This window comes from Dromiciops gliroides, chromosome 3 (genome assembly GCF_019393635.1).
Source record: "Dromiciops gliroides isolate mDroGli1 chromosome 3, mDroGli1.pri, whole genome shotgun sequence".
Lineage (NCBI taxonomy): Eukaryota > Metazoa > Chordata > Mammalia > Microbiotheria > Microbiotheriidae > Dromiciops > Dromiciops gliroides.
The window spans coordinates 316,539,809-316,565,288 of NC_057863.1; the positions used below are offsets into that span (position 1 = coordinate 316,539,809).

Sequence of the window (25,480 nt, forward strand, 5' to 3'; positions counted from 1 at the left end):
AAATAGTATTTTGATAACTATATCAGTACAATTCTACATATTTTATTTTATGCTTTTGAAAAATTATTCTGAGAACAGGTCCTTAGGCTTCACCAGACTACCATAAGGCTCCATGACACAAAGAAGGTTAAGGACTCCTGATATAGAGAAAGTTTGCTCTTTTTGATCCTGACAAAAACATTTTATAAAATATGCCAGTAGATACTCTGAGTAGGTTTGTGACTATTCAACTTAGTCCAGTTAGGTGGAGTATCAAGCTAATTACACCAAAGTTATGGTTTTGCTTTCCAGATGAGTCAGTTAACCCTTAGTCTGTACCCTTAAACTATGAGGAGAAAGGGTGTTAGTGAGGGAGAGAGAGAGGAAAAAGAAAGAGGGGGAGAGGAAGGGATAGAGACAGGGACAGGGAGAGAGGGAGGGAGGGAAGGAGGAAGAGAAGGAGGGAGGGAGGAAGGTGAGAAGGAGAGGGAGGAGGGAGAGAGAGAGAGAGAAGAAAAAGGGGAGAGGAAAAGAGAAGGAAAGAGAAAAACCACTTATGGAATAAAATAAACAAAACCTCAAAGTATATCCATTATCTATGGTACTTTACTGGTATAGTCCTCTTGCACAAAGTTTGTCATATCAGGATTTTTCTGCTTTCTTCTTATGGATAAGATATTGCATATCAACTGTAATGATTGGAATGATGCCACCTACTGGAGACTTGCTGTGGGAAAGCTCCACCATGAGGAAAATGCCTCAGAGACATTGTGGCATTTCCTTGGCGTCAGGAAATGACGTTTGCTCATGGGTGCTGTCTATCAAGGCTACCAGCCAATCAACTTGAGGAGCCTCCTATTTTCTGGGAGGAGAAAGGAAGGAGGAAAGGGAGCCTGCGCGGAGAGCGCTTGGGCTTTTTGGGTTCCTGACTGGGTGGTGGTGGCGGCAGAGGACTTCACAGGAAATTTGAGGAAAGATAGGAATGCCAGGCTGTTGGAATTCTGTTTCTCAATCTTTTTCTTTCTATTTTCCAATAAACCCTTAAAAACCTAAACTTGTTTTATCAGTGATTTTAGTCAGTTTCCCCCAAAACTGGGGGAACAGATTAGAATCCACATTTAGAATCTTAAATTACACACAACTCATTTAGAGAGTTGTTGATAAATGACTGCCTTTCTTTTGTCTGTACTAGTTTATAGGGCATTTTATTGAAATGTAGCTATACATAGTCAACTATGACTTCTAAAGTTTCCTTGGGGCTTTTTATTGCCCTGTGCTTAGCAATGCTTTTTTAAATTAATACTGGATTTGGTGCCAAAGTAATCTAGATTTGTTACTAATGGAGGCATCCCGTACATAGTTTAAAACTTTCATATTGACATATTTTTATTCTTTTATAGGGTTTTGTTCATCTCATTTGCAGTGAAAACTGCAGTATCTACTTCCATAGAATTTGTTGGGAAAAGCTCAAGAATATAAACCATTCTGGAAAAAGTGATGAGGTATTGCATTTGAGTGTTACTGTTAAAACTTGAATAAAGTTTACTTCCATTGACGTCTCTTCATTCCTCACCTCCTTGTATGAGCTGCTTTGCTGTTGCTCTGCAGAGTGATTCAGTGGCTCTTTCCTTGCTTGTAAGGAACTTAATAGTTTAAGAGATACACTATGGCTTCTTTGCCAAATCCATCAAGGGCACACCAACAACAGAGTCATTTGTCTCTGGATAAATACATAGACAATAAAACTATATTAACATTCCCTATGGGTGGAGCACAGTGATAAATTCTGATTTAACATATTCTTCAAAAGTAAATCCATAATCACATATTGAAAATCATACAACCCTGAAATTAGTTCTCTACCCTTCGAGTTAATTTAGAAGTCTAAAACCCAAGCCCATGGCAGTTATCCTCTTCAGTGAACTAATTACCATAATTTGGAATCTGTAGTATTTGTGTTGTTCAAGAAGAAGATAAATACATTTTAAACCTTTGAGAGTTTCAACAAAGTGCTTTGGGTTTATGGAACTTTTTTCTTTTAAGAAGTTCTAAGTACTTAACATATCTCAGGGATAGGAGGGCAGATATTTTCTTATTATACCAGAGGGGAAATGGAAATCAAGAGAGAGAAAACAGCATGACCCAAGAAGGTTAGTAATGTCAGAAACAAGTTTAGGGCACAGAATTCTACATTCTGTCTCCCTCCTGGGTTTTTTGTGATACTGATCTGCCAGGGTTCTCTTCCTATCTGTCTGATCCATCTTTCTCAGCCTCCTTCCTTCAATAGGAACTGTGTCCATACCTCATCCCACTATGTAGGGGTCTATCTCAGGGCTCTGGCCAGCACCCTCTTCCTCTTGGTTTTATCAGCTCCTCTGGGTTCTAATCTTTTCCTCTTTGTAGGAAGTTATACTGATTTCTGAAATGTAAATTAACTCATTGAGAATATATTGATCTACAAATGTTTATTAAGTCCCTACTTAAAAGTCTTTAGACAACTGTGCTAGGTTCTGGCAGTACTAATATAAAAGTGAGATAGTCCTTGCCCTCACAAAGCTTACATTCTCTTGGGGTGACATAGCATGTTGACAGATACAGAAGTCAGGATATAGACAGAGTAAATAAATACAAAGTGATTTTGGCAAGAGTACAAAAAATGAGAGGAACCAGGAAAGGCCTCATGGAGGAGATGGCACCCAAGCTGAGCCTTGAAGGCAGCTTGGGACCCTAAGAGGTGGAGGTGAGGTGAGAGAGTATTCCAGAGCATTTCCTGGCTAGAGGTGATTGAGGACCTAAAGTAAGGTGGTTGCTTGTGTGGGGAGAAAGATGGGGTTGAATCTGAGAGATGATAGAGACATGCCAACTGACTGAAGGTAGAATGAAGAGTCAAGTATGACTTGATGGTTGCAAACTTGGGTTTGGGTCTGGAGGAATGGTAGTTTCCTTGACAGATACATCAGATGTGCTTGCTCTTGAGGAATTTGTAATCTAAATTTGCTTATCCTTTGAAATGTAGAGGCATTCACTAATTGATTACCTTTTCATTTTAAAAATATATTTTTAGAGTTTTTGTGAAAAAACGTGTTTGAAAAAAGGATGTACTGGTAACATTGTAAAGATGCGAAAATGCGAAGGACTTGGAGTCTTTGTTAATCTGGTGAGTGGACAGTTCTACAACATTGTTTTTTTTTCAACCCTTGTCTTGAACAGATACTGTTAGTGAGGAAACCCTGATTTTAGCCACAGTTCTTTGGTTTGGTGATAAAATGGGAGATTTTAGAGGATCCTAAGATTTAGAGCTGGATAGAATCTTAGAGATCATCTAATATGCATTTTTTTTTTTTGGCGGGGTAGTGAGGGTTAAGTGACTTGTCCCGGGTCACACAGCTAGTAAGTGTTAAGTGTTTGAGGTCAGATTTGAACTCAGGTCCTCCTGAATCCAGGGCCCCATGCCTTATCCACTGCGCCACCTAGCTGCTCCATCATACTTTATTTTAAAACTTTAAAGATCTGTGATTAGTGTAAACATTCCCTCCATTGTTAGAGATGATAGTCCCCTCATGCCTTAGTGGATGGCCTCAGAACTTGCTTTAGCCAGAACATTTTATCACCTGGTGGCCAACATGGTGACAGTTTCTAAGGTTTAGTAAGACTGGTCTGTATTGGTATTGACATGGCCTGTCAATGAATCTCAAGCCCTTTCTAACTTGGAGCAACGAACCTGAATTTATATTTCATGGATGTTATCTTTAAGAATTCAGAGCCATAGTAAGGCATCAGAATAGGATTTGGAATAATAATAATAATAATAATAATAACAATAACAATAACAATAGAAAGAATAGTGTTAATTTTCCATTTGTAAACCAATTTTGTAGTGCTAGCCTGCCTATTAGGCAGTCAATAAATGCTTGTTGGTTGATTGATAAAGAAAATACATCCAGACTCTAAACAGAACCTGTACAAGTTTACCCTGAAATCATGAATTTCTAACTTGGATTATACTTTGTTTTTTTTGTTTTTGTTTTTGTTTTTGTTTTTGTTTTAGTGAGGCAATTGGGGTTAAGTGACTTGCCCAGGGTCACACAGCTAATAAGTGTTAAGTGTCTGAGGCTGGATTTGAACTCAGGTACTCCTGAATCCAAGGCCGGTGCTCTATCCACTGTGCCACCTAGCTGCCCCTAACTTGGATTATACTAATAGAATTATGGCATTGTTTTCATCTCTTTACAATTTTTTTGAGTATTTGGACACTGATATGGAGGACAAGAAATTAATATGGACTCAAGAGAAAGATAGCTAGTTAGCTTCTGATCTCTACCATATCCCTGTCAATTTCACAAACCGAAACAGGGTGATTATAGATTTAGAATTGGAAGTCACTTGAGCACCCTTCATATTACAAATGACAGGACAAAGTACCAATAATGTTAAATGAGTAAACCAAGATGACAGAGGTAGTAGTAAGGAGCAGTAGCAGAATAGGAGCCCATGACCCAGATTCCAAATCCAATTGTGTCCTCCTACACCGTTCTATTCTTTGTCCTACTTAAAACTTCAGGGACAGCTAGGTAGTGTAGTAGATAGAGCATGGAGTAAGGAGGACCTGAGTTCAAATCCAGCCTCAGACACTTACTAGCCATGTGATAATTGTCTCCAAAATCTACCTGCTGTCTAGGAGCCCTTACAATGTTCCAGGCACTGTGCTAAGCTTTGGGGATACAGATAAGAAAAAAAAAGACAGTCTCTGCCTTCCTGAAGCTTAAAATCTAACGGGGGAGGGAAACAATACACAAAAGGAAACAAAGGGGGGAGTAATGAAGATGGATCATTTGCAGTAATCCAGGTGAAATGTGATTAAGGACTGAATTAGAGTAGTGTCTTGGATGAGTAATGAGGAACTGGATGTTGTGAAAGAAATGTTGTGAAAGTAGAATCAGTAAGAGTTAGTGATTGAATTGGTTCTGGGGAATGAAAAAGAGTGAAGAGTTGAAGATAATACTGAAAAGATGATGGTACCTGCAACAGAAATAAGAAAGTTAGGAAGGGAGTGGGAGATAACTTCTGTCTGGGTATGTTGAGTTTAAAATGCCTACAAGGTATCTGATGGAAAATGTTCACTAGGTGATATGGGATTTTAGCTCAGAAGAAAGACTAGGGCTGGATGTATAGACTAGTTATTTTTTTTTCTCCATCTTTCATTTGATAGTCTTCCAGTTCTTTCACTTTCTTCATATCAAAGGTCAGGAAATATAAGAGAAAGGTTTTAAAAAATGTACTTTAGTGTTAATTTTACCTTTTTTTTGCCTCTCTTGGTAGTTTGATGTTTCAAAAAAGGATGAATGTATGCAAAGGTAAGCACTCACAATCCCCTGACTCTTTGTAGCTACTTATGGTTTGAATTTATATCTTAGTTACTTTTTTCCTTATGATGTCTTTTCCATAGTTAGAGCTCCAGAAAGCTTACCAGGGATTTTCTTTATGAGAGAATTAGAATGAAATTCTCATTTAACTTATGTAATATTCAGATACTTTAAAAAGGAAGAAAACAATGTAGAGATGGATTTTCCTAACGTGTGAAAATGACCCTTCTTGAGAGTAGGAGAGAACGTTTCCCAGAATTAGAACATATTTCCTTATTCAAGTTTATAGGGTGTAGGATTTAGAGCCAGAAGATTCTAATCCTCTCCTCTTACAAAGAAGCTGAGAACCAGAGGTAGGAAGTGGTTTATTTAAGTAGTTGTTTAGAGAACGAGTATCTCATCAGAATTAAAACCCAGGGCTTTTAATTCCAAAGCCAGTATGAACTTCCTGCCATGCTTCATGCTTTGACCTAGAATGCTCTGATGCTAAAGTTTCCTATGAACTCTCAAAAGCCACCCAAATACTGAGCATGTGTATAAATTATAGTCATAGCTCTCTGTCCTGAGAAGGAAAACTGATGGGAAAGAAGAGTAGGTAAATAGTGAAGGAGGAGAAAAGACTCTATCAATTAGGGAAGCAGGAGCTTTGCCTGTGAAATGATCTCCATTCCAGAGATAGTTTACATAATAGTCAGCAAGCATTTGTGAAATGCCTATTATGTGCTAGGTACTAGGGATACAAGTGCAAAAGTTAGATGGTCCCTACTTTCAAGAAGCTTTTATCCTGTTCATTCATTTATTCATTCACCCATTTATCTATTTAATTTTTTAAAAAATCTGAGCAAATACTTATACAGAAAAATAAACATGCTATACATTACAAAGTAATTTGCAAATAATTTCTGGAGAGTAGAGAGGGCACTGGTAATGGCATAGATCAGTCTAGGCCTTGTCTAGGTGGTGGCACATGAGCTGGGGGTACATTCCCTTAGAGGATCCCAATTACGCAAAAGTACTACAGGTAGGTGGTATGGTGGATAGAGAGATGGATCCTGACTTAGAAAGATCTAAGTTCAAATCCCACCTCCACTGCTTAGTAGCCGTCCTCTTGGAGAACCAAGGATGAACAACCACAACAAATCTGTATGACTCTGGGCAAGTCACTTAGCATTCATTTGCCTCGATTTCCTTATCTGCAAAGTGGGGATAATAATAGCACCTGGTCTTTGTGAGGATAAAATGAGCTAATATATGCAAAGTACTTTACAATCCTTAAGTGGTAGTTGAGTGGAAAAAATATGTGTTGGAGAAGACTGCACCATCACCATCATCATAATAATTGCTATTTATATAGTACTTTAAAGTTTGGAAAGCATTTTACATGCATATAAGTGACTTAAAGCCCATCACTGATTATTCCCATTAATACGTAAAAATAAATTGAAAGAGACAGTGTATATATAGAGGAAAGATCACTTAATGGGCAGCTGAACTGGGTGATACCAGGGTTTGGCCCAAAGGTGCCATTATCTTAGAGATGTACACTTTGTCCCCATAGTGGAACTTGTCTACCAGACTCCCAGGGCACATTTTCCTTAATTACTTCCCTTCCCCACTGCTGTATTTGCCCTGGATGCTGGAATTCTCAGTTTCTGCAGTGCCTAAGCTTCAGTCCTGGCTTTGTGAGACTGGGCAAATCAATGAACTAGACTAATTTTCATCACCTATAAATTGAAGGGCTTTGGAAGAGATGATCTCTAAGGTCCCTTTCATCTCTGAGGTTCCCTAATCTCTAGTGTTGATTGTTAGATATATATCAAATGGGAATGGGGATGAACCTGTAATTGCATTGGGAGAGGGAACTACAAAATGAGGAAACTCCCTCTACTAAGTCAGGTTGGCCCCTTCTCTGAAATTTATAGACTAAGAGAATTGTCTAGACCACTGAGAGGTTAAGTTACTTGCCCAGGGTCACACAGCCACTTGTCAGAGGCAGAACTTGAATCCTGATCTTTCTTCTTTTGAGAATAGCTCTCTATTGACTATAGCACACTACCTCTTAAATCTTGAGAAATTTCTACTTTTTTTCCACTGATTTATCATGAGAATACTGTCTCAAAGAAATAGTTTTATAGCATTGTTTAACCGTAGACACACGTGTGTCCTAGCAAGAGGTTTTTGTTTTCATTTATAGTGCATTATAGGCCCTTTAAGAAATCCCTTAGGTGAGCTATAACTATAGAAATGCACTTTAAAGTCACTGGCATCCCTGACAATAATAAATAAATTGAAGTTTCTTCTTTGAGTAGGAAGTGAGCAGGTGGTTTAATTTCTGACCCTGCTCTGGCTGTGGGGTGAAGAGTAGGGGAGACAAATTCTAGAATTTCATGATTCTTTTGTCTTGCCTGTTCCATTCCAGGAAGAAATTTTGGGATTCTTTTTGCCTACAGTAAATTAAATGAGTTTCTTTTCTACTTACAGCTGTCTTAAAAAATCCAAAACTCTACCAGCCACCGAAGCTACGAAAATACAGAAGTTAAATTTAAAAGGAAAAGGTTTCATTTAATTTTTTATCTTTTTTTTTTCCTGGAAAGTTGTCCTATGCTTGTGTTACATGTAGATAAAGCAAAAATATTGATTTAGTGAATATGTTGTAACGTGTAATCCCACAGGATGAAATAAATAAAACTCCATCTTGTAACAGGACAGAAATTTTGAAATTTCACGTAAAACATGTTTGCAGACAGAAATACTTATTGATTTCCCATGCCACAGCAGTTGATATTGTTTTCATTGTTCTCCTGTGGAAAGGTTACTAAAAGAAGGAATAGCAAAAGAGTCGTCTCCCTGGATTAACCTACCTGTAGTATCTCTAATGAGAAAGCTAATTTTCAGTTTATTTTCTTTTTTCTTCTTTCTTTCTTTCTTTCTTCCTTCCTTTCTTTCTTTCTTTCTTTCTTTCTTTCTTTCTTTCTTTTTCTTTCTTTTTTTTTTTGCAGGTCAATGGGGGTTAAGTGACTTGCCCAGGGTCACACAGCTAGCAAGTGTCAAGTGTTTGAGGTTGGATTTGAACTCGGGTCTTCCTGAATCCAGGGATGGTGCTTTATCTACTGTGCTACCTAGCTGCCCCCAGTTTATTTTCTATGAAGGTGCAGATCTCTGCCATGATGATCTATATAGAGAGCATCAGTTCAGTTTACATGTCTAGGTCCAAGTAAACTGTAACTCCTTGTAATCATTTCTGATTACTAATTTGGTACAATTTCCAAATTTGCAAAGGATTCACCTACCTTTTGTGTAATTTATGGAGTCATTTAGTTCCCAGAGGTTACTTGCTCGATGGGATAAGGCCCTGAGTAGGTAGCTGAAATGTTCGTGTACTATTGTATATTCTAGGTGCTGCAGTGGATAGAGTGCTGAGCCTGGAGCCAGGAAAACCTCAGTTCAAATCCGGCTTCTGATACTTAATAGCTTTGTGACCCTGGGCAAGTCACTGAAATGCTGTTTGCCTCAGTTTCCTCATCTGTAAAATGGGGGTAATAATAGCTACCTCCCCCGGTTGTTGTGAGGATCAAATGAGATAAATATTTGTAAAGTGCTTAGCACTATATAAATGTTAGCTATTATTATTATTATTAATAATATTATTATTCTGGTGATTATTGGCACATTAATTACCATGTTGCTTTAACTATATGGCAGCTAGTAAGCATCACTTATTGAACACCTTCTGTGTATAAACCACTGTACTTAATTATATTTGGATAGTCCCAATTCTGAAGGACTTTAGACATACAGGCAGAGAGACCTCTTTGAAAGAATTTGTTACTTTAAAAGATTTTCTCTTTATATCAGGGTATATTCTCCCTCCACTGCTACAGATCAGTACCCCTTAGCGCTTTTTCATCCTGTGCAATTCTGATCTGTGTTTACACAGAAATTTGCCATCTATGTACTACCAAATTACTCCATATCTTTCCCTTATTTATTTAGTATCTCCAGGGTTTCAGTGTACTAGATTTTGTGTCTCATTCTCCATACCTGGCTGATTCACCTCCTTTTTGACCAACCTATCTTCAGGGGTGCTTTATATTTTACTATGTGTAAGCATGTGGTTGTTGGCAGCTTGCTCCAGCCTCCTTACATGTACTGTATGACTATTTATTGCTCTTTTGATTATAGTTTTACATAAATGAGAAACCTGGAAATGAATGACCAATGTCTTCTTGGTCATTTTTTTTCAGTAAAAATACTGTACATGAGCTTTTCCATTCTTTGGGAATTTTGTGTTCTTAGAGAGATATTTTTAATTGATCCTTGAATTTTTTTTAAAGTCATCTCCTGTGTGTATTTCTTTTATACATATTTATCTAGGCTTAAAAGATTTTTCCTAATTTCATTTTTGTCAGTGCAATTTCTACTTCTTTACATGGAACATTGGATACCAGAGGGATAGGGGCCAATGCCTTCTTTACACTATCAGTTAATGAGAAGCACTGAAATACAAAGTTGTGGATACATTCCCTTTTGAATAGGATCATAGATTTAGATCTGGAAAGAGTCACTGAGTCCAACTTCTTTATTTTATGGATGAAGAAATTGAGGCCAAGGGAGGTCAAATGACTTATCATGGGTCACAGCTATTAAATGTCTGATGTAGGGTTTGGACCTAGGTTTGCAAGTCAAGTGCTCTAGCCACAATAAATCGTGAAACATTTATTAAGTGCCTATTATGTGCTAGGTACCAGAATATACATGTAATATGTATATGCAACAATTTTTACTTTCAGAGATCTTATATTCCAGTTTTATCTATGAATCTTGGAATACTTTGGGCTACCTGGACCTCATTCCAAGTTCTCATCAATCTTGTTTTTTTCTTCAGCTGCCCTTTTTCCCCTTCCACTGTTTCAAGAGATGATTTTACTCATAATCTTCTATCATCCTCTTCTCTAGTGCTTTGAAAACAATAATTGAGGTTTTTTGTGTGTGCGTGTGTGTTTTTTTTAGGTGGGGCAATGAGGGTTAAGTGACTTGCCCAGGGTCACACAGCTAGTAAGTGTTAAGTGTCTGAGGCCGGATTTGAACTCAGGTCCTCCTGACTCCAGGGCCTGTGCTTTATCCACTGCATCACCTAGCTGCCCCCAGTAATTGAGTTTTCATAGTAGAAAGGTCATAGGATTTGTAGTTAGCAGGCTTAGGTTTAAGTCTTACCTTGCTTTAAACTTGTCATATGACTGACCAATTTGCTTAATTTTCTTTCTTCCTTTTTTTTTTTTTTAATTTTTTGGTAAGGCAATTGGAGTTAAGTGACTTGCCCAGGGTCACACAGCTAGTAATTGTTAAGTGTCTAAGGTCAGATTTGAACTCAGGTCCTCCTGAATCCAGGGCTGGTGCTCTATCCACTGCACCACCTAGCTGCCCCAATTTTTCAAATCTGTGAAATGGAGATGACAAACTAGATGATATTTGAGGTCATTTATAGTTCTAATGTCATGTATTTCTATGGGCTCTCTTAGCCTCCTCGTTTTTGGCAACGTTTTTTTCCCCATGCAATTTATTTTTCATTTCATAATGATCAGAAGGACTACTTTATTTCTCCCTTGCACTAGTCAACTTATACAACTTTAAAATGTTTTTCATTTTTAAGAATTTAAAAAGGATTTTTGCAATGATCCAAAATTTACCTTCTCCCTCTACCACCTCTCTCCCCATTCCTCATTGAAAAAGAAAGTAAAACCAGGCCTTTATAACAAACATGTATAGACAAGCAAAACAAATCCCCACTTTGACCATTTATAATGCACACAGCTAGGTGGCACACTGGATAGAGTGCCAGGCCTGGAGTCAGGAAGACTCATCTTCATGAGTTCAAATCTGGCCTCACACACGGCTGAGTGAATCTAGGCAAGTCACTTAACCCTGTTTACCTCAGTTTCCTCATCCGTAAAACAAATTAGAGAAGGAAATGTCAAACCACTCTAGTCTCTTTGCCTAGAAAATTCCAAATGGGATCACAAAAAATTGGACATTACTGAAATGACTGAACAACAATACACACACACACACACACACACACACATACACACACATGCACATGTGGATATGGTCAAAGTGGAGATTTGTTTTGCTTGACTATACATGTTTATTACAGGGGCTTTGTTTTATGTTATCCATCATATATATTACACACACACACACACACACACACACACATAATTGTTGTCTCAGTCTGAACTCTTGAGACCATTATTTCTCTGTCACAAGGTGGGTAACATGTCTCATCATAAGTATTTGGCAAATTTTTGCAATGGATTAATTTTTCTTAGAAGTTATTATTTTCAGAACCAATATCCTCACTTTTATCCATTCTTTATGTTTCTGAATTGACTGCTTATTTAGGTTTTTTTTTTTTTTTTGTGAGGCAATTGGGGTTAAGTGACTTGCCCAGGGTCACACAGCTAGTAAGTGTTAAGTGTCTGAGGCCAGATTTGAACTCAGGTCCTCCTGACTCCATGGCCGGTACTCTATCCACTGCGCCACCTAGCTGCCCTCTTGACTGCTTATTTAAACAAATCAGGTATGAACTGCTATAATTGCATTTAGTGTCTTCTCACCTTTATTTGGTGTTTATTTTAAACTTTGCTTTGGTCAGTTGATGGGTGGTCTGATGATATAGCTGATTCTGAAATGACATATTTATATAAACACTCATTTGTTTTCTGCTAAGTTGTAGTAAATTTCATTTAAAAATTCTCTTGTTTAATACTAACCACATCTAGTGCCTTCTGACTCCCTCCTTGAGGAAAATATTCATAATAACATGTAAGTCTTCAGAATAAGCAATAATCCTTTGACTTCTTTCATTCCCTGAAACTGAACCATGTGTTCCAGCATAGCTTTTGTCTTTCCCTGTGGCTGCTTTTGAATTGAAGTTGTCAAGCTTCAAAATATAGATTTTATAATGTCTACAAATTTTTACTGAATCTTCTCTACTACTTCATCCTTCACCAAGAGAAATCTGTAATTGCTCCATGATACTTATGCTTCTGATCACTGCAAAGTCAGGTGAATAAACGCTCCCAGAATAATATATTTGCTATCATTGAGTATATGATGGAACCAATTCTCCAATTCTTTTCTTCCTATGAGCAGAGCCTCTAAATTATCTTTCCGTTTAGTCAAATCTTTTTTATGTCCCAATAGTGAAAATGTCATAATGGATATTCTTTAGTTCCTCCAGTAGGGCATAAACAATCTGGATATTGGATGTTGAACATTGAGAGTGCTACTATATTGGTATTGGTCCTAAAACTATAGTTTTAAGACGACCTGTCAATATTTTAAGTCACCCCACCACCATCTTTTGCAGAAATGGAAGAAGGATAAGAGCCATTATGTATTTTTATCTATTTCTTGAGCTGCCTTGACCATTTTGGTAACCAAAATGGTCAACTTAAAGGGGAAACCACATCTATAAAGTAGCATTAATGTGGAATATCTTTCTCTTTTATTGGGTGTAGATGCCTTCTCAAAATTCCTTTTTAATGACATGCCAACCTTATGAACTCATAATTTTTTTTTATTTGCTTCACATAGTTATTTTAGCAGGTAATGATATTGTCAGGCAGACTACTTATCAGGCTGTGCTAACCTTTACTCTTGAAAAAAGTATGTATAAGACTAAAATGTATAAAACTTTAGAGTTAACTACAAGCCTTTGACTTCTTTCTTTGCTTGAAACTGAGTCATATTTTCCAGTGTGGTTTTTGCTGTCTTTCCCTGAGCCCACTTTTTTCTACTTCCTTTTTTTTTGGTGTGTGTGTGTGAGGCAATTGGAGTTAAGTGACTTGCCCAGGGTCACACAGCTAGAAAGTGTTGTGTCCGAGGCCAGATTTGAACTCAGGTCCTCCTGAATCCAAGGTCTGTGCTCTATCCACTGTACCACCTAGCTGCCCCCACTTTTTTCTTTTTAATATTATTTTAAAATTTTTAGTTCTAAATTCTCTCCCTCCCTCCCATACTCTCCTACCCCAACTGAGACAGCAAACAATGTGATATTAATTTTACATGTGAAATCATATGAAACATATTTCCATATTAGCCATGTAACAAGAAAGCAAAAAAAATAAAGTGAGAAAATTATATTTTATTTTGTTCCTAGAGTTCATCAGTTCTCCCTCTAGATGTATAAGGCATTTTTTATCAAGAGCCCTTCGGAGCTTGTCTTAGATCATGGTATTTTTTCAGAGTAGCTAAGTCTTTCACAGTTTATCATCGTTACAATATTTCCATTATTGTGTACAATGATCTCCTGGTTCTTCTCACTTCAGTTTGCATCCGTTAATATAGGTCTTCAGATGTTTTTCTGAAACTATCCCCCTTGTCATTTCTTATACCACAATAAAATTTCATCACATATACCACAATCTGTTTTACCTATTCCCCAATTGTTGGACATCCTCTCAATTTCCAAGTCTTTGCCACTGCAAAAAGAGCTGTTATAAATATTTTTATACATGTGGCTTCTTTCCCTTTCTCTTTGATCCCTTTGGGATATAGACCTAGTAGTGGTATTGCTGGGTCAAAGGTATGCACAGTTTTATAGCCCTTTGGGCATAATTCCAAAGTGTTCTTCAGGATGATTGGACTAGTTCACAACTATACCAATAGTTCATTAGTGTACTTATTTTCTTACATTCCCTCTAGCATTTGTCATTTCTGGTGGGTGTGAGGTGTTATCAGAGTTGTTTTGATTTGCATTTCTCTAATCCATAATGATTTAGGGAATTTCTTCATATGACTATAGGTAGCTTTGATTTCTTCTGAAAGCTGCCTGTTCATATTCTTTGATTATTTATCTGTTGGGGAATGGCTCTTATTTTTAGAAATTTGACTCAGTTCCCCATGTATTTGAGAAATATGGCCTTTATCAGAGAAACTTGATGGAAAAAATTTTTATATTACTTCATTGTCTATGGTACCTTTTAGCAAAATGTAGTTCCCCTGATTATATTTTTATTTTTATTTTTTTTTGGTGGGGCAATGAGGGTTAAGTGACTTGCCCAGGATCACACAGCTGGTAAGTGTCAAGTGTCTGAGGCCAGATTTGAACTCAGGTACTCCTGAATCCAGAGCTGGTGCTTTATCCACTGTGCAACCTAGTTGCCCCTGATTATAGTTTTAAATTAGGTCTACTTTTGTTTTTGCTTTAATCTGAGATTATGATTGTTACCCCTAATTTTTTTCTTTAGCTGAAACATAATAGTTTCTGTTCTAACCCCTTATTTTAATTCTGTATGTGTTTTTCTATTTTAAGTGTGTCTCTTGTAAACAACATAGTGTTGGATTTTAGTTTCTCATCCATTCTGCTATCTGCTTCTGTTTTTTGGGTGAATTCATCCTATTCACATTCACAGTTATAATTACTATGTATTTTCTTCCATCTGATTTTCTTCTATTGATCCTTCTTTTTTTTTTTTTTTTTTGGAGGGGCAATGGGGGTTAAGTGACTTGCCCAGGGTCACACAGCTAGTAAGTGTCAAGTGTCTTAGGCCAGATTTGAACTCAGGTCCTTCTGAATCCAGGGCCGGTGCTTTATCCATTGCGGCACCTAGCTGCCCCCTATTGATCCTTCTTGATTTCTTTTTTTTGCTTTTGACTACTGCCTCCTTAATCCACCTCTACCTTTTTTTTTTTTTTTGGTGAGGCAATTGGGGTTAAGTGACTTGCCCAGGGTCACACAGCTAGTAAGTGTTAAGTGTCTGAGGCCGGGTTTGAACTCAGTTTCTACTGAATCCAGGGTCCGTGCTTTCTCCACTGTACCACCTAGCTGCCCCCACCCCTACCTTTTATCACCCTTCTCCCTTTTTTCTTATCTTCTTGCTTCCCTGTTGGGTAAGTTAAATTTCTATACTCAACTGAATGTGTGTGTGTGTGTGTGTGTGTGTGTGTATGGGTGTGTATTCTTTGCTCCTTGAATTGATTCAGATGAGAATGAGGTTCAAGTGCTGACCCCCCATTTTTTCCTCCACTGTAAAAGCTCTTCTTTGTGTGCCTCTTTTATGTGAGATAAATTTCCTCATTCTTTCTCTTTTCCCCTTTTTTCCAGTGTTTATGTCACTTTTTCACCCCTTCATTTTTTTTAGATTATCCCAACATAATCAACTCACATCCATGCCCTTTGTTTATGTAGATTCCTTCTAATTTCCCTAATAATGATAAAGTTTTTAGGAGTTACACATTATGATTTCTCTTTCATGTTCAACTTTTTATGCTTCTCTTGAGTCTTGTGTTTGAATGTAACTCTGGCGTCTTTTTCAGGAATGCTCCAAAGCCACTTAATCTTTTTGTTGTTGGTTTTTTTAGGGCAATGAGGGTTAAGTGACTTGCCCAGGGTCACATAGCTAGTAAGTGTCTGAGGCTGAATTTGAACTCAGGTCCTCCTGAATCCAGGGCTGGTGCTCTATCCCCTGCGCCACCTAGTTGCCCCCTTATGGTCATTTTTTGAAATGCCCTTCCCTAATGTATCTTTGATTCCCTCCCTTGTATCACTCCCCCCCCCAAAAAAAAACCCCCCCAAAACTAAAGAATTAAGAAAAAAACATTTAAAAAGTGACTATATATGACAACGAATAAAGTATTCTGTCCTAGCAGTTTCCTTGCTTTCTGCTATGAAAAGAGAGGTATTGCATGCAAGGTGTGCTCGAACCATCTCATACTTCCTTGTGAGAGCTGATTGTTAAATTTTCAGTACAGGCATTTACCCCCATGGAAATTGACAAAGGCCCGATTTATTGTTTTGTTTGATTTTTTGTTTGCTAACAATTTCTCATTTCTTTTAGTATGTTTTTATTTCATTAAATATTTGCCAATTATATGTAGAAAAACATTCATTTAAAAAAATTTGAGTTGCAAATTCTCTCCTTCTTGCTCCTCCCTCACCCCTTGAGAGGGCTACCTATTATACATGCATGGGAAACATATTTCCATATTTGCCACGTTGCCAAAAAAAAAAAAAGAGCAAGAAAAATGAAGTGGAACAAAAGCATGCTTTAATCTCTGTGCTCACTGTCAACCAGGTCTTTCTGGAAGTGGATAGCTTTTTTCATTAGTTAGCTTTATTTTAATATGATGAGTTTCCTTTGTAATCCTGTGTATTTTATTTTATGCATTTAAGAGCATCATTTTGAGAAGGGGTCCTTAGACTTCCCTATACTTCGTGGGAGAGGGGTGAGGGGGAAGAAGCCCGTCTTCATCATCATATTTCCACATGCATGCTTAGGTTCAGCTCACTTAGGAAGCCCTTAGGTGTATCTGCCACTCAGCCCCCTCAACCAGTCAGAGGCGCTGTGGTGAGTAAGCTCCTCCCTGGAAGGGGCAGGCTTGTAGCTCTTTCAGCCAATGGCTGGGGAGCACTTCCCTTCCGCGGGACGAGTTTTTGCCAGAAGGTCTCCAGGAGGTGGTCGAGTGTGTATCTCTGTGGCCCTTCCTGCGAGTTCTGCTACCTTCTCACCTCCTTATTTCTAATCTCCAACTTCGATTTAATCATCAGAAACCCATTTCCCTTCTTAGTTCTTGACCAACCTCACTGGCTGTGGCAAGTATTCTCAGGTATCTCCTTCAAATGGGGGGGAAAAAAAGGCGGGGGTGGGGGGTGGGGGGGAGGGACACTGAGATGAGGGAATAGCCCCGCCCCCTTCCCCTATCCCCACCCATATCATGTTCTTTGTTGCTGGGGCTGGTCTTTGACCTTTGACCCACTGCTTCCTCTCTAAATACCTCTATCTCCCCACCCCCTTCCAACCCCTCCCCCACCCCCATATCATAGCCTGGTCTCTCCCTTGGCTATAATGATAGCCCCGCCTCCCTTCCCCCCAAACAAAAACAAAAACAACCCAACAAGAAACCAACTCCCAAACCAACAATTTGCCCCTTGGTTGCCTGTATCCTTAGGCATTATGTGATGGAGTGCTCAGAACTCTTGTTTGTCATCTTTTCTAATTATGTTTCTGTGATTTTGATATTTAAGTCTAAAGAGAGCCCCTAGACAAAAGTGGGGTTTCTATCTATTCAAGAAGGAATCAAGGTCTCCGTTTTGGTAATCAGTTGCAGAATGAGGCAGATGTAGAAATCTTTTGTGTTTTGTCTCAATCCTAGTCTTATCACAATAGGGTGGGTTTTTTTTGTATATACATCTGAACTTTTTTTTTTTTATGCTGTAGGAGTGGCTGTGAAATCAGGACTGAATTCTCATAGTAAGTGTATCATTTATTCATTGAACAGACATGTACTGTATGCTAGGTACTGGGGAAGATGGAAAGATAAAAATGACACAGTCCCTGCCTTCAAGGAACTTACAGTAATATGGTGGGAATCGTAATTAGAAACTTTCTATTCTCATTGATATTCAATCAATAAGAATTTGAATGTCTATTTTTATTTTCAAAAAAAAATATTTTTTTAGGCAATTGGAGTTAAGTGACTTGCTCAGGGTCATGCAGCTAGTAAGTGTCTGAGGCTGGATTTGAACTCAGGTCCTTCTGACTCCAGGGCCAGTGCTCTATCCACTGTACCATCTAGCTGCTTCAAATACTTATATTATTTTTAATACCTCCTCCTCCTCCTCATCACTGTTAATTCTAGCACTTTTGCATCTGTTTCTTTCTCATCACCTTAGTTCAAACGCTCATTGCTTCCCCTATTTTGTTCAGTCATTTTTTAGTCATGCCCAACTCTTTGTGACCCCATTTGTGCTTTTCTTGGCAAAGATACTAGGGTGGTTTGCCATTTCCTTCTCCAGTTCATTTTATAGATAAGGAAACAGGCAAACTGGGTTAAGTGATTTGCTCAAGGTCATATGGCTAGTAAGTATATGAGGCTGGATTTGAACAGAAGATGTGTCTTTCTTACTCCAGGGCCAATACTCTACCCACTGGGCCACTTAACTGCCCTTCTTCACCTACTTTACTGTACTAGTATCTAATAGATCTCTCTTTTTTTTTTTTTTTTGGGCGGGACAGTGGGGGTTAAGTGACTTGCCCAGGGTCACACAGCTAGTGTCAAGTGTCTGAGGCTGGATTTGAACTCAGGTCCTCCTGAATCCAGGGCCAGTGCTTTATCCACTGCGCCGCCTAGCTGCCCCCAGATCTCTCTTTAAAAGGCATATATCTATCCATGTCAGCCCCTCCAGATCATAAAATCTTTCATTGTCTTCCCATTACCTATAAAATAAAATAAGCTCCATAATCTGTTATTTAAGACTCTAAATAGTTTGGCCCTGTTGCCTCCCTTTCCAGCCTTGTTAGTTTTTCCCCAACTAGCCTAATCTATTAACCATTGCTCAGACTTAATACTCCATTTCCCAATTCCATGAATTACCTATGCTCAGTGCCTGGAATGGACTTCCTTATTTTTTCTTAAATCCGTGTCTTCCTTTAAAGCTTAGCTCAGGTGCTATCTTCTCTATGAAGCATTCTTCAACCTGCCTTCCTTCTACTCCTCAGCTATCTCTGCTCTCTTCTGTCTCAATTTTCCTTATACCCTATATTATGTACACATGCCTTTCTCCCTTCCTCCTAACAGTTAAGCTTCTTAAGGTCAGGGACTGTTTTATTTGTGCCCCTGCATCCCCATTCCATAACGCAGTGTTTGCTTAGTATATGTTTGTTTGTTGTTATTCAATTCATTAAACATGTATTAAGCACCTACTATGTGCCAGACTCTGCTTTAGAGTTTATAAAGCACTTTTTCAGTCTTAGAAATAATGGTGTGAAGGAGGAAGGGAAACCAAGGCTTAGCAAAGTTAAGTGACTTATCCAAGGTCTCCCATCTAATAAGTGGTGAAGGTGACACTAAAATCCATGTTTTTCGATTCCTAGTGCAGTGCTCTTTCCACTCTATTGTAATAATTACAATGAGCTTAAGTTATTTTGTGTCCAGATTTTGAATTCTTTGTCTCTAATATTTAGGTTATAATCCAGAAGAGGTCTTTCAAGATGAGATACTAGAACAGAATGCATCTCCAATAAACTCTATTAAAGATATGAAATCAGACCCAGAAGAACTGCCAGGAGGAATTCCTAAAGATGAAAAATCAGCACCTAGTGAATCTTCGATAGAATCTATTAAAGATGTCCAGGAGGTATAAGTTCGTATTAATTATAGAAACATGGAATTAGACAAGACAGGTCATTTGGCCTGCCATTTTGCCACCATGTATAACTATACCCAAAACGTTCCTGACAGATTCTGTTTTCAAAATCTTAAGGGAACCTGCCTTTGGCAGGTAGGAAAACAAAGAAACTAGAAGGATTACATTTCCAGCACCCCTGTCCGATTGACTGTATATCTGCAGTCAACCCTCATTCCTCACTCACTGTTTGGAGCTAGAAAGGAAAGAGGAAAAGAGGCCAAAGGAGGCATAGGAGAAGATAAGAGGGATGCTTCTTCATGATTTATCTTCAGTCACTGGTGGGAAAGTGCTGAAAGAATAATCAGAGGATTAACTTCTCTTTATGTTTTCCCCAAAGACTTGACAATACCCTTTATGTTCAGCAAGTACTGTTACAGGTTTTTAAATTGCTCTTGAAATTATTTGTTAAATCCAAGCATTGTTTTCAAAGGGCCTTTTCCATTTGTTGTACATATAAGTATTGATGTTGCAGGTGATGACTTAGAACATCTGGAGCCTTTGTATGCATGTCTAGTAATGCCCCTTTTGTTTTCTTCATAGTGTTCTCAGAGCAGAAGGTGCGATTATGGGACTTCCAACATAAGCAATAGTAACTTTCACCCAATCTAGAAAAGCTACATGATGATAGTAGAATATTAAAAAAGTAAAGGTTGCAATTAATTTGGTTTCATGTGTAAAAGCCTGGGATGTGGGATAGGGCTGAAATTTTTCATACATAACAAACTATTCCCTGTGGTTTTATGTTTGCTATAGTGAATTGTTTATAATGACATGTCCATTACAGAGTGCCCAAGTTAACAGTAAATCAAAGAAGAAGAAAAAGAATAAGACTAAGAAGGTAAGCAATAGTAATAGCCATATTACAAATAGTATCTGGGAAATGCTATGTAAAAAGAATGTTAGCGTGGATAATTCCTAACAAAGAAACGATTTATTGGGTATTTTATATATGTCAAGATCTCACAGTTCCTTCAAATGATAAGTTGACATATGAAAAAAAATTAAGCCTCTTGGCTTAATGATACATGGTTAAAATAAAGTATTATTTACCAAGTCATATTTGTCAAGTTAAAGGTACTCTGTCAAGATAACAATCAGTCATCAGAAAACCAATCCTTGACTGTCACTTTTAACAAGTGAGATTATAAAACCAAGAGAATTTGAAATAGCTAATTTATTTTTTCTGTATTTGTACTGAACACTTGAATATAATGCATCCATTCACTCTTTGAGCCTAAAATCAATCTAGGTAGATAGGTAACTAAAACAATTTAAGATATCTTATGTATATTTAGTGAGTGGTCCTGGCATTCTGGAACCTGAATGGTTTAATCTGGATTTTTTGGTTATGTTCAACATATATTTTCATGTGTAAGGCTTCATAGTATCTAGATTATAGTTACTTGGAAAGTTTTGTTCCTATCTAGAGATAGTTAAAAATCCTAATCACTTAAAAAATGCATTTTAGGCCTCAGTATTGCAATAGCACCATTTTTTATTATGTACTTTTCCCCTCAGGTGTTTGGTCACCTAGCAAACCATTAGGAAATCTTGATTTTCTTTTTTACATCTGAGAGGGTAAAAGGAAAACCAACCTTCCTTTATTCCACCTTCTCAAGAGTGTCTGCTTTCTCTAGTGCCTCATTCCTTTTTAGGTACCTGATTTGATAGTGGAGCCTGTAGTTAGACCCAGATTTCCTGTATTCTTAGGAGTACATAGCCAACTGTGACTCATGGTTTTTGTGATGAAAAAATTTGTTGTTTCCTGACTGGATATATAAGAAAGAAACAGATCTTATTAAAATTTACATGTGTCAAAGTATAGTATGAATAAGGGTAGCTGTCTTATTGCTCTCTGGCCAGACTCTTGGCCAGATGCAAAATAGAATAGCCCCAGGTATTAATGTTGATTGAGATTAAGAAAAAGTGAAGTCAGTTTAAAAATAAAACAGTTATTTTTATTGAATTTAAGCTATAAGTTATAAACAAAATTGTTAATAGACTAGTTTGGCTAAAAAGATATGTGGGTTTTTTTGGTAATTGCTATTATACTTTTTGTATCATTATTTAGTATACTACAACTTACTGTTTCATTTAATACTTCTTTTAAAATTAATTGATTTTAAAGCCTTGAATTAAGATTTGTCTTTGGAAAGTTCCCAACTGCTTAAACAGATCGGCTACAAAAATTACAGTTAAGCTGATGATCCTACTTAGACACATCCCACTTATACATACACTTGTCTTTTTACCTCCAAAAAGCAGGTCTGAGGTGTAATGCCAGTAGATGTTTTCTAATATCATTGTTGTTTCCTATTCTATTTTCTGGAAAAATGCAGATTACACTTAATTGTCACAGGTCACATAGGCCCAGAATACAGTAGTAAAATTGATATTTGTACTGCCAGATTAAATGCAATACAAAAGAAGAAATAAAATCATTAAAAAACATAAATGCTATCAAAAACTTTTTTTTGTTTTGTTTTTTTTTTTGGTGAGGCACTTGGGGTTAAGTGATTTGCCCAGGGTCACACAGCTAGTAAGTGTTAAGTGTCTGAGGCCGGAGTTGAACTCAGGTCCTCCTGAATCCAGGGCCAGTGCTTTATCCACTGCACCACCTAGCTGCCCCCAAAAACAACTTTTAAAAAAAAGTTTCTATTTGTTCAGAATTTTAAGGTTTTCTATTTTAAAGAGATCCTATCAAGGTAAGTATTTTTGGAAATATGGTAACTTCATCTGACAGAGGATCAGATTGGAAGTTGGATAGAGTTGATTCTAGTCTAGAAATCATCTGGTATATGACTATACATATCTAAATGGAGGAAATGTATGATATCAAAATGCCTATGAATGTGTACTATGACTGCCTTATGCAGACCAATTTCAGTCATTTTTGTTCTTTGATTCCATTAGAAATCATTGATTCCTCAGACCAAAACCTTTATTGGCTTCCACTCCTCTAGGTATTTTGTATCTACCTATTAGGGTGTAATCTCCTTGAGGGCAGGGACTGGCTCGCTTTTATATCTGCAGTCCTACTATATAACACAATTTCTGGCACATAGTAGGTGCTTATTCTTTCATTCACACACTCGGTTATTCATGTTGCAGGTGTAGGCTAGTATTACGTATCCATTCTCTGGGGACCGTATAGGCTCAAAAAAGCTAAATCTTAACATATAGCCTACCAGTATCAGTAGAGAGGTAATTAGGCTGTCCTTTGTTATTAATTCTCATGCCAAAGGTAAATAGCTTACAAACACATTCCCCAAATCAACCTCCCAAGTTTTAAATGTAGACAGACCATTACCCTAGCCAGACATAGTTGAAGATATGCTAATTCTTTGTGCTTTTTTTCAGAATAAAGAGCCAAATAAAGAACATAGGTAAGTGTCAGCTTCTTCATTGTTTATGATTGCATGTGAAGAATGCCTCACTAGTGTCTCACAGTCCTGGAGTTAGGAGCAAGGGAGAGAGCAGCTCAGTCTTTTTAACTCTTTTCCGTATATATAACATTTTCACTTGGGCTGACAAGAGGATAGATGATGATTTGTTGTAGAAAAATGGAATTGCTAACCCATTTTCTTTGTAGCCATTAATTGCTTACTTTCAGGTACTGACTTTGGTTCTGTTTGAATCCAGTACAGAACAGTTTAATTCACTTCTATCCATTGAGTGTTTCGTGAGCAGCTCATTCTGGGGCTGCCACTAGAGTAGATGTGGGGGCCAGGAACCAGACATGGCCCTTGCTTGTTCTTAGAGAATGGACCCTGGTAATGAAGTATAGTCTGCTAGTTCTCTTGACAAATCCCAAATGCTTTTCTCTTGTGTATCTATTCCTACTCCCTTTGCAATAGAGAGGTTGACAAAGACTTTTTGTTTTGACTGGAGAGGCAGCATGATGTAGAGAATAGAGCACTGAACTAAAAACCAGGAAACCTGGATTCTAGTTCTGGTTTTACCACTTGTTAATTATGTAACCTTCAGCAAGTAGTTTAATACTCCTGAGCCTTAATTTACCCATCCATGAAATAAATTCATGGTCTGAGTACCTTATAGGGTAATTGTGAGAATCAAATGAAAAAATGGATGTGAAAGTGCTATGAAAATTATGGGTATGTAAAATATCATTATTTGAGTTTTATTTCTTATTAATGTTAATTATTGAGAGATAATTTTTAATATAAAACTGGTATATAACTTTCGTATTTCATTTGATCGAAGATCATTTGTGGGGGGAAGGAAGCAATAAGTTAATGAAGAAATGATGATAATGGCAATTACCATGTTAAAAGTGATCCTTTGTATATCTTCCCATTAGCAATGTTATACTTAAGCTTTAGTGGCCTTAGAGTTCCTTGTAAAAGACATGCTATACAGCATAGTTACCATTAGTAACAGTGACATACTTTTGACTTCGATGGAAAGTTTGAAAACTGAAAATTCATCATTCTTTGGTAGTAGTATACTCACCACTGACAGTGGCCCTGAGCTGCTTGGTGAATAGAAAGGAAATGACTCATCTTCACAAGGGACATTGATTCTTATAGAAGATGAAGGTCCCAGTTTAGACATGGTAGCAATGTTTTATTCAGACTTTTTCTATACAACAGCTGGCCAAATGTTTGACAAGTTTAAATGTGGTCATTCACTTGGTTATTTTGCCTTATATAATACTCAGGAATGAGTTGTACTGATTTTGTTGTTGAATTTTCTGAAATGGCTACATAATTATTTTATTGACGTAGCCTCAGAAATATCAAATGAGAAAGTTGGTAAACATGCTTAAAAGTAATAAAATACTCTACAAGTAAATGGCATGATTATTTTAGGTTTTGTTTGCCTGAATGGCTAGAAAAGAGAAGACTTAGGGAGAACATGATTAATGTCTTCAAATATTTGAAGCATTGTCATGTTCTGTGGAAGAGGAATTAGATTTATTCTTCTTGGTCCTGGAAGCAGAAATAGGACCTGTGTGTGGAAGCTATAGAGTCCAAGCTTAGTCAGGACAGTCATTTTGTGATGTAGCATATCATCAATCAGCTCTTTGTGGAGGTTTGGTTTCTTACTAGATCAGACCACTGCTTCAGACTAGCTCTGCCAGAGGTTTGACAGTAGGTTACTCACAAATACAAAGAGATATGTAAAAACACCATGAGCCCCAGAACATCATGACCCTGTTACTGCATCACTCTCACCAATTTCATTGGATTCCTGATCTTGCACTTTTTCCAAATAGAGCTTATGGCAAGTATAACCCTTGTGACATGAGACACTTGGGTACACTTTGGGAATCCTTCACTTCTTTAGCTCATTGCTCCTACACAGGTAGAATCTGGGAATTTCTGTGTCTGGCTCTCTCCCAAGGATTGCCACCAGTTCCTTTTATAAGTGAAGAGGATCACAAGGCATCAAAACAGATCAGTTTTATTTACACAGTAAAAGATATAGTGACTCTAAAACCATAAATAATCAGATTGCAAAGTGATGAGCTACTCTTTCCCCTCCTACCTCAGCTATATGTACAGTGTCTTCAGTAGAACCTAGGAAGAAGGAAATTGATGCTCCTTTTCCACATCAGCATAATTTGTTGTTGTTGTTGTTTTCCAGTAACTCTTTCTTTGTTCTGTTGCTCTACTGCCACTCTCTTCCATTCCCGGAGGGAGTTGTGGGTTCTTGCTACTGTTGTTTTCCTTATTTCTGCTCCCATGCTCCGTGTTCCTCTGGTCAGTGAAGGTGTAGCTATTTCTCACCCTCTGGACATCAAACACCTCTGGTTTAAACCTTTCGTTGTTTTACATGTATCCTACAGTCTTAATTCTACATCAGCCCCTTCCTTCAGGTAGGCTAGATCAGAGCTTCTTTTTTTTTTTTTAAATTAATTAATTAATTAGTTAATTTGCAGGGCAGTGGGGGTTAAGTGACTTGCCCAGGGTCACACAGC

At 37.6% G+C, this 25,480-nt stretch overlaps 1 protein-coding gene across 1 annotated transcript in view; it reads left to right on the forward strand.

Annotated features, from left to right (window-relative positions):
• Positions 1 to 25,480, forward strand: part of DZIP3 (DAZ interacting zinc finger protein 3) — a 124,287-nt gene that overhangs the window by 57,481 nt on the left and 41,326 nt on the right. Inside the window, exons 9-16 of the mRNA XM_043991130.1 lie at positions 1,380 to 1,481; positions 3,044 to 3,136; positions 5,299 to 5,333; positions 7,824 to 7,897; positions 17,567 to 17,599; positions 19,313 to 19,485; positions 20,321 to 20,374; positions 22,897 to 22,922. Of these exons, the coding sequence (XP_043847065.1) occupies positions 1,380 to 1,481; positions 3,044 to 3,136; positions 5,299 to 5,333; positions 7,824 to 7,897; positions 17,567 to 17,599; positions 19,313 to 19,485; positions 20,321 to 20,374; positions 22,897 to 22,922 (590 nt within the window). The remainder of the gene's footprint in view (positions 1 to 1,379; positions 1,482 to 3,043; positions 3,137 to 5,298; positions 5,334 to 7,823; positions 7,898 to 17,566; positions 17,600 to 19,312; positions 19,486 to 20,320; positions 20,375 to 22,896; positions 22,923 to 25,480) is intronic.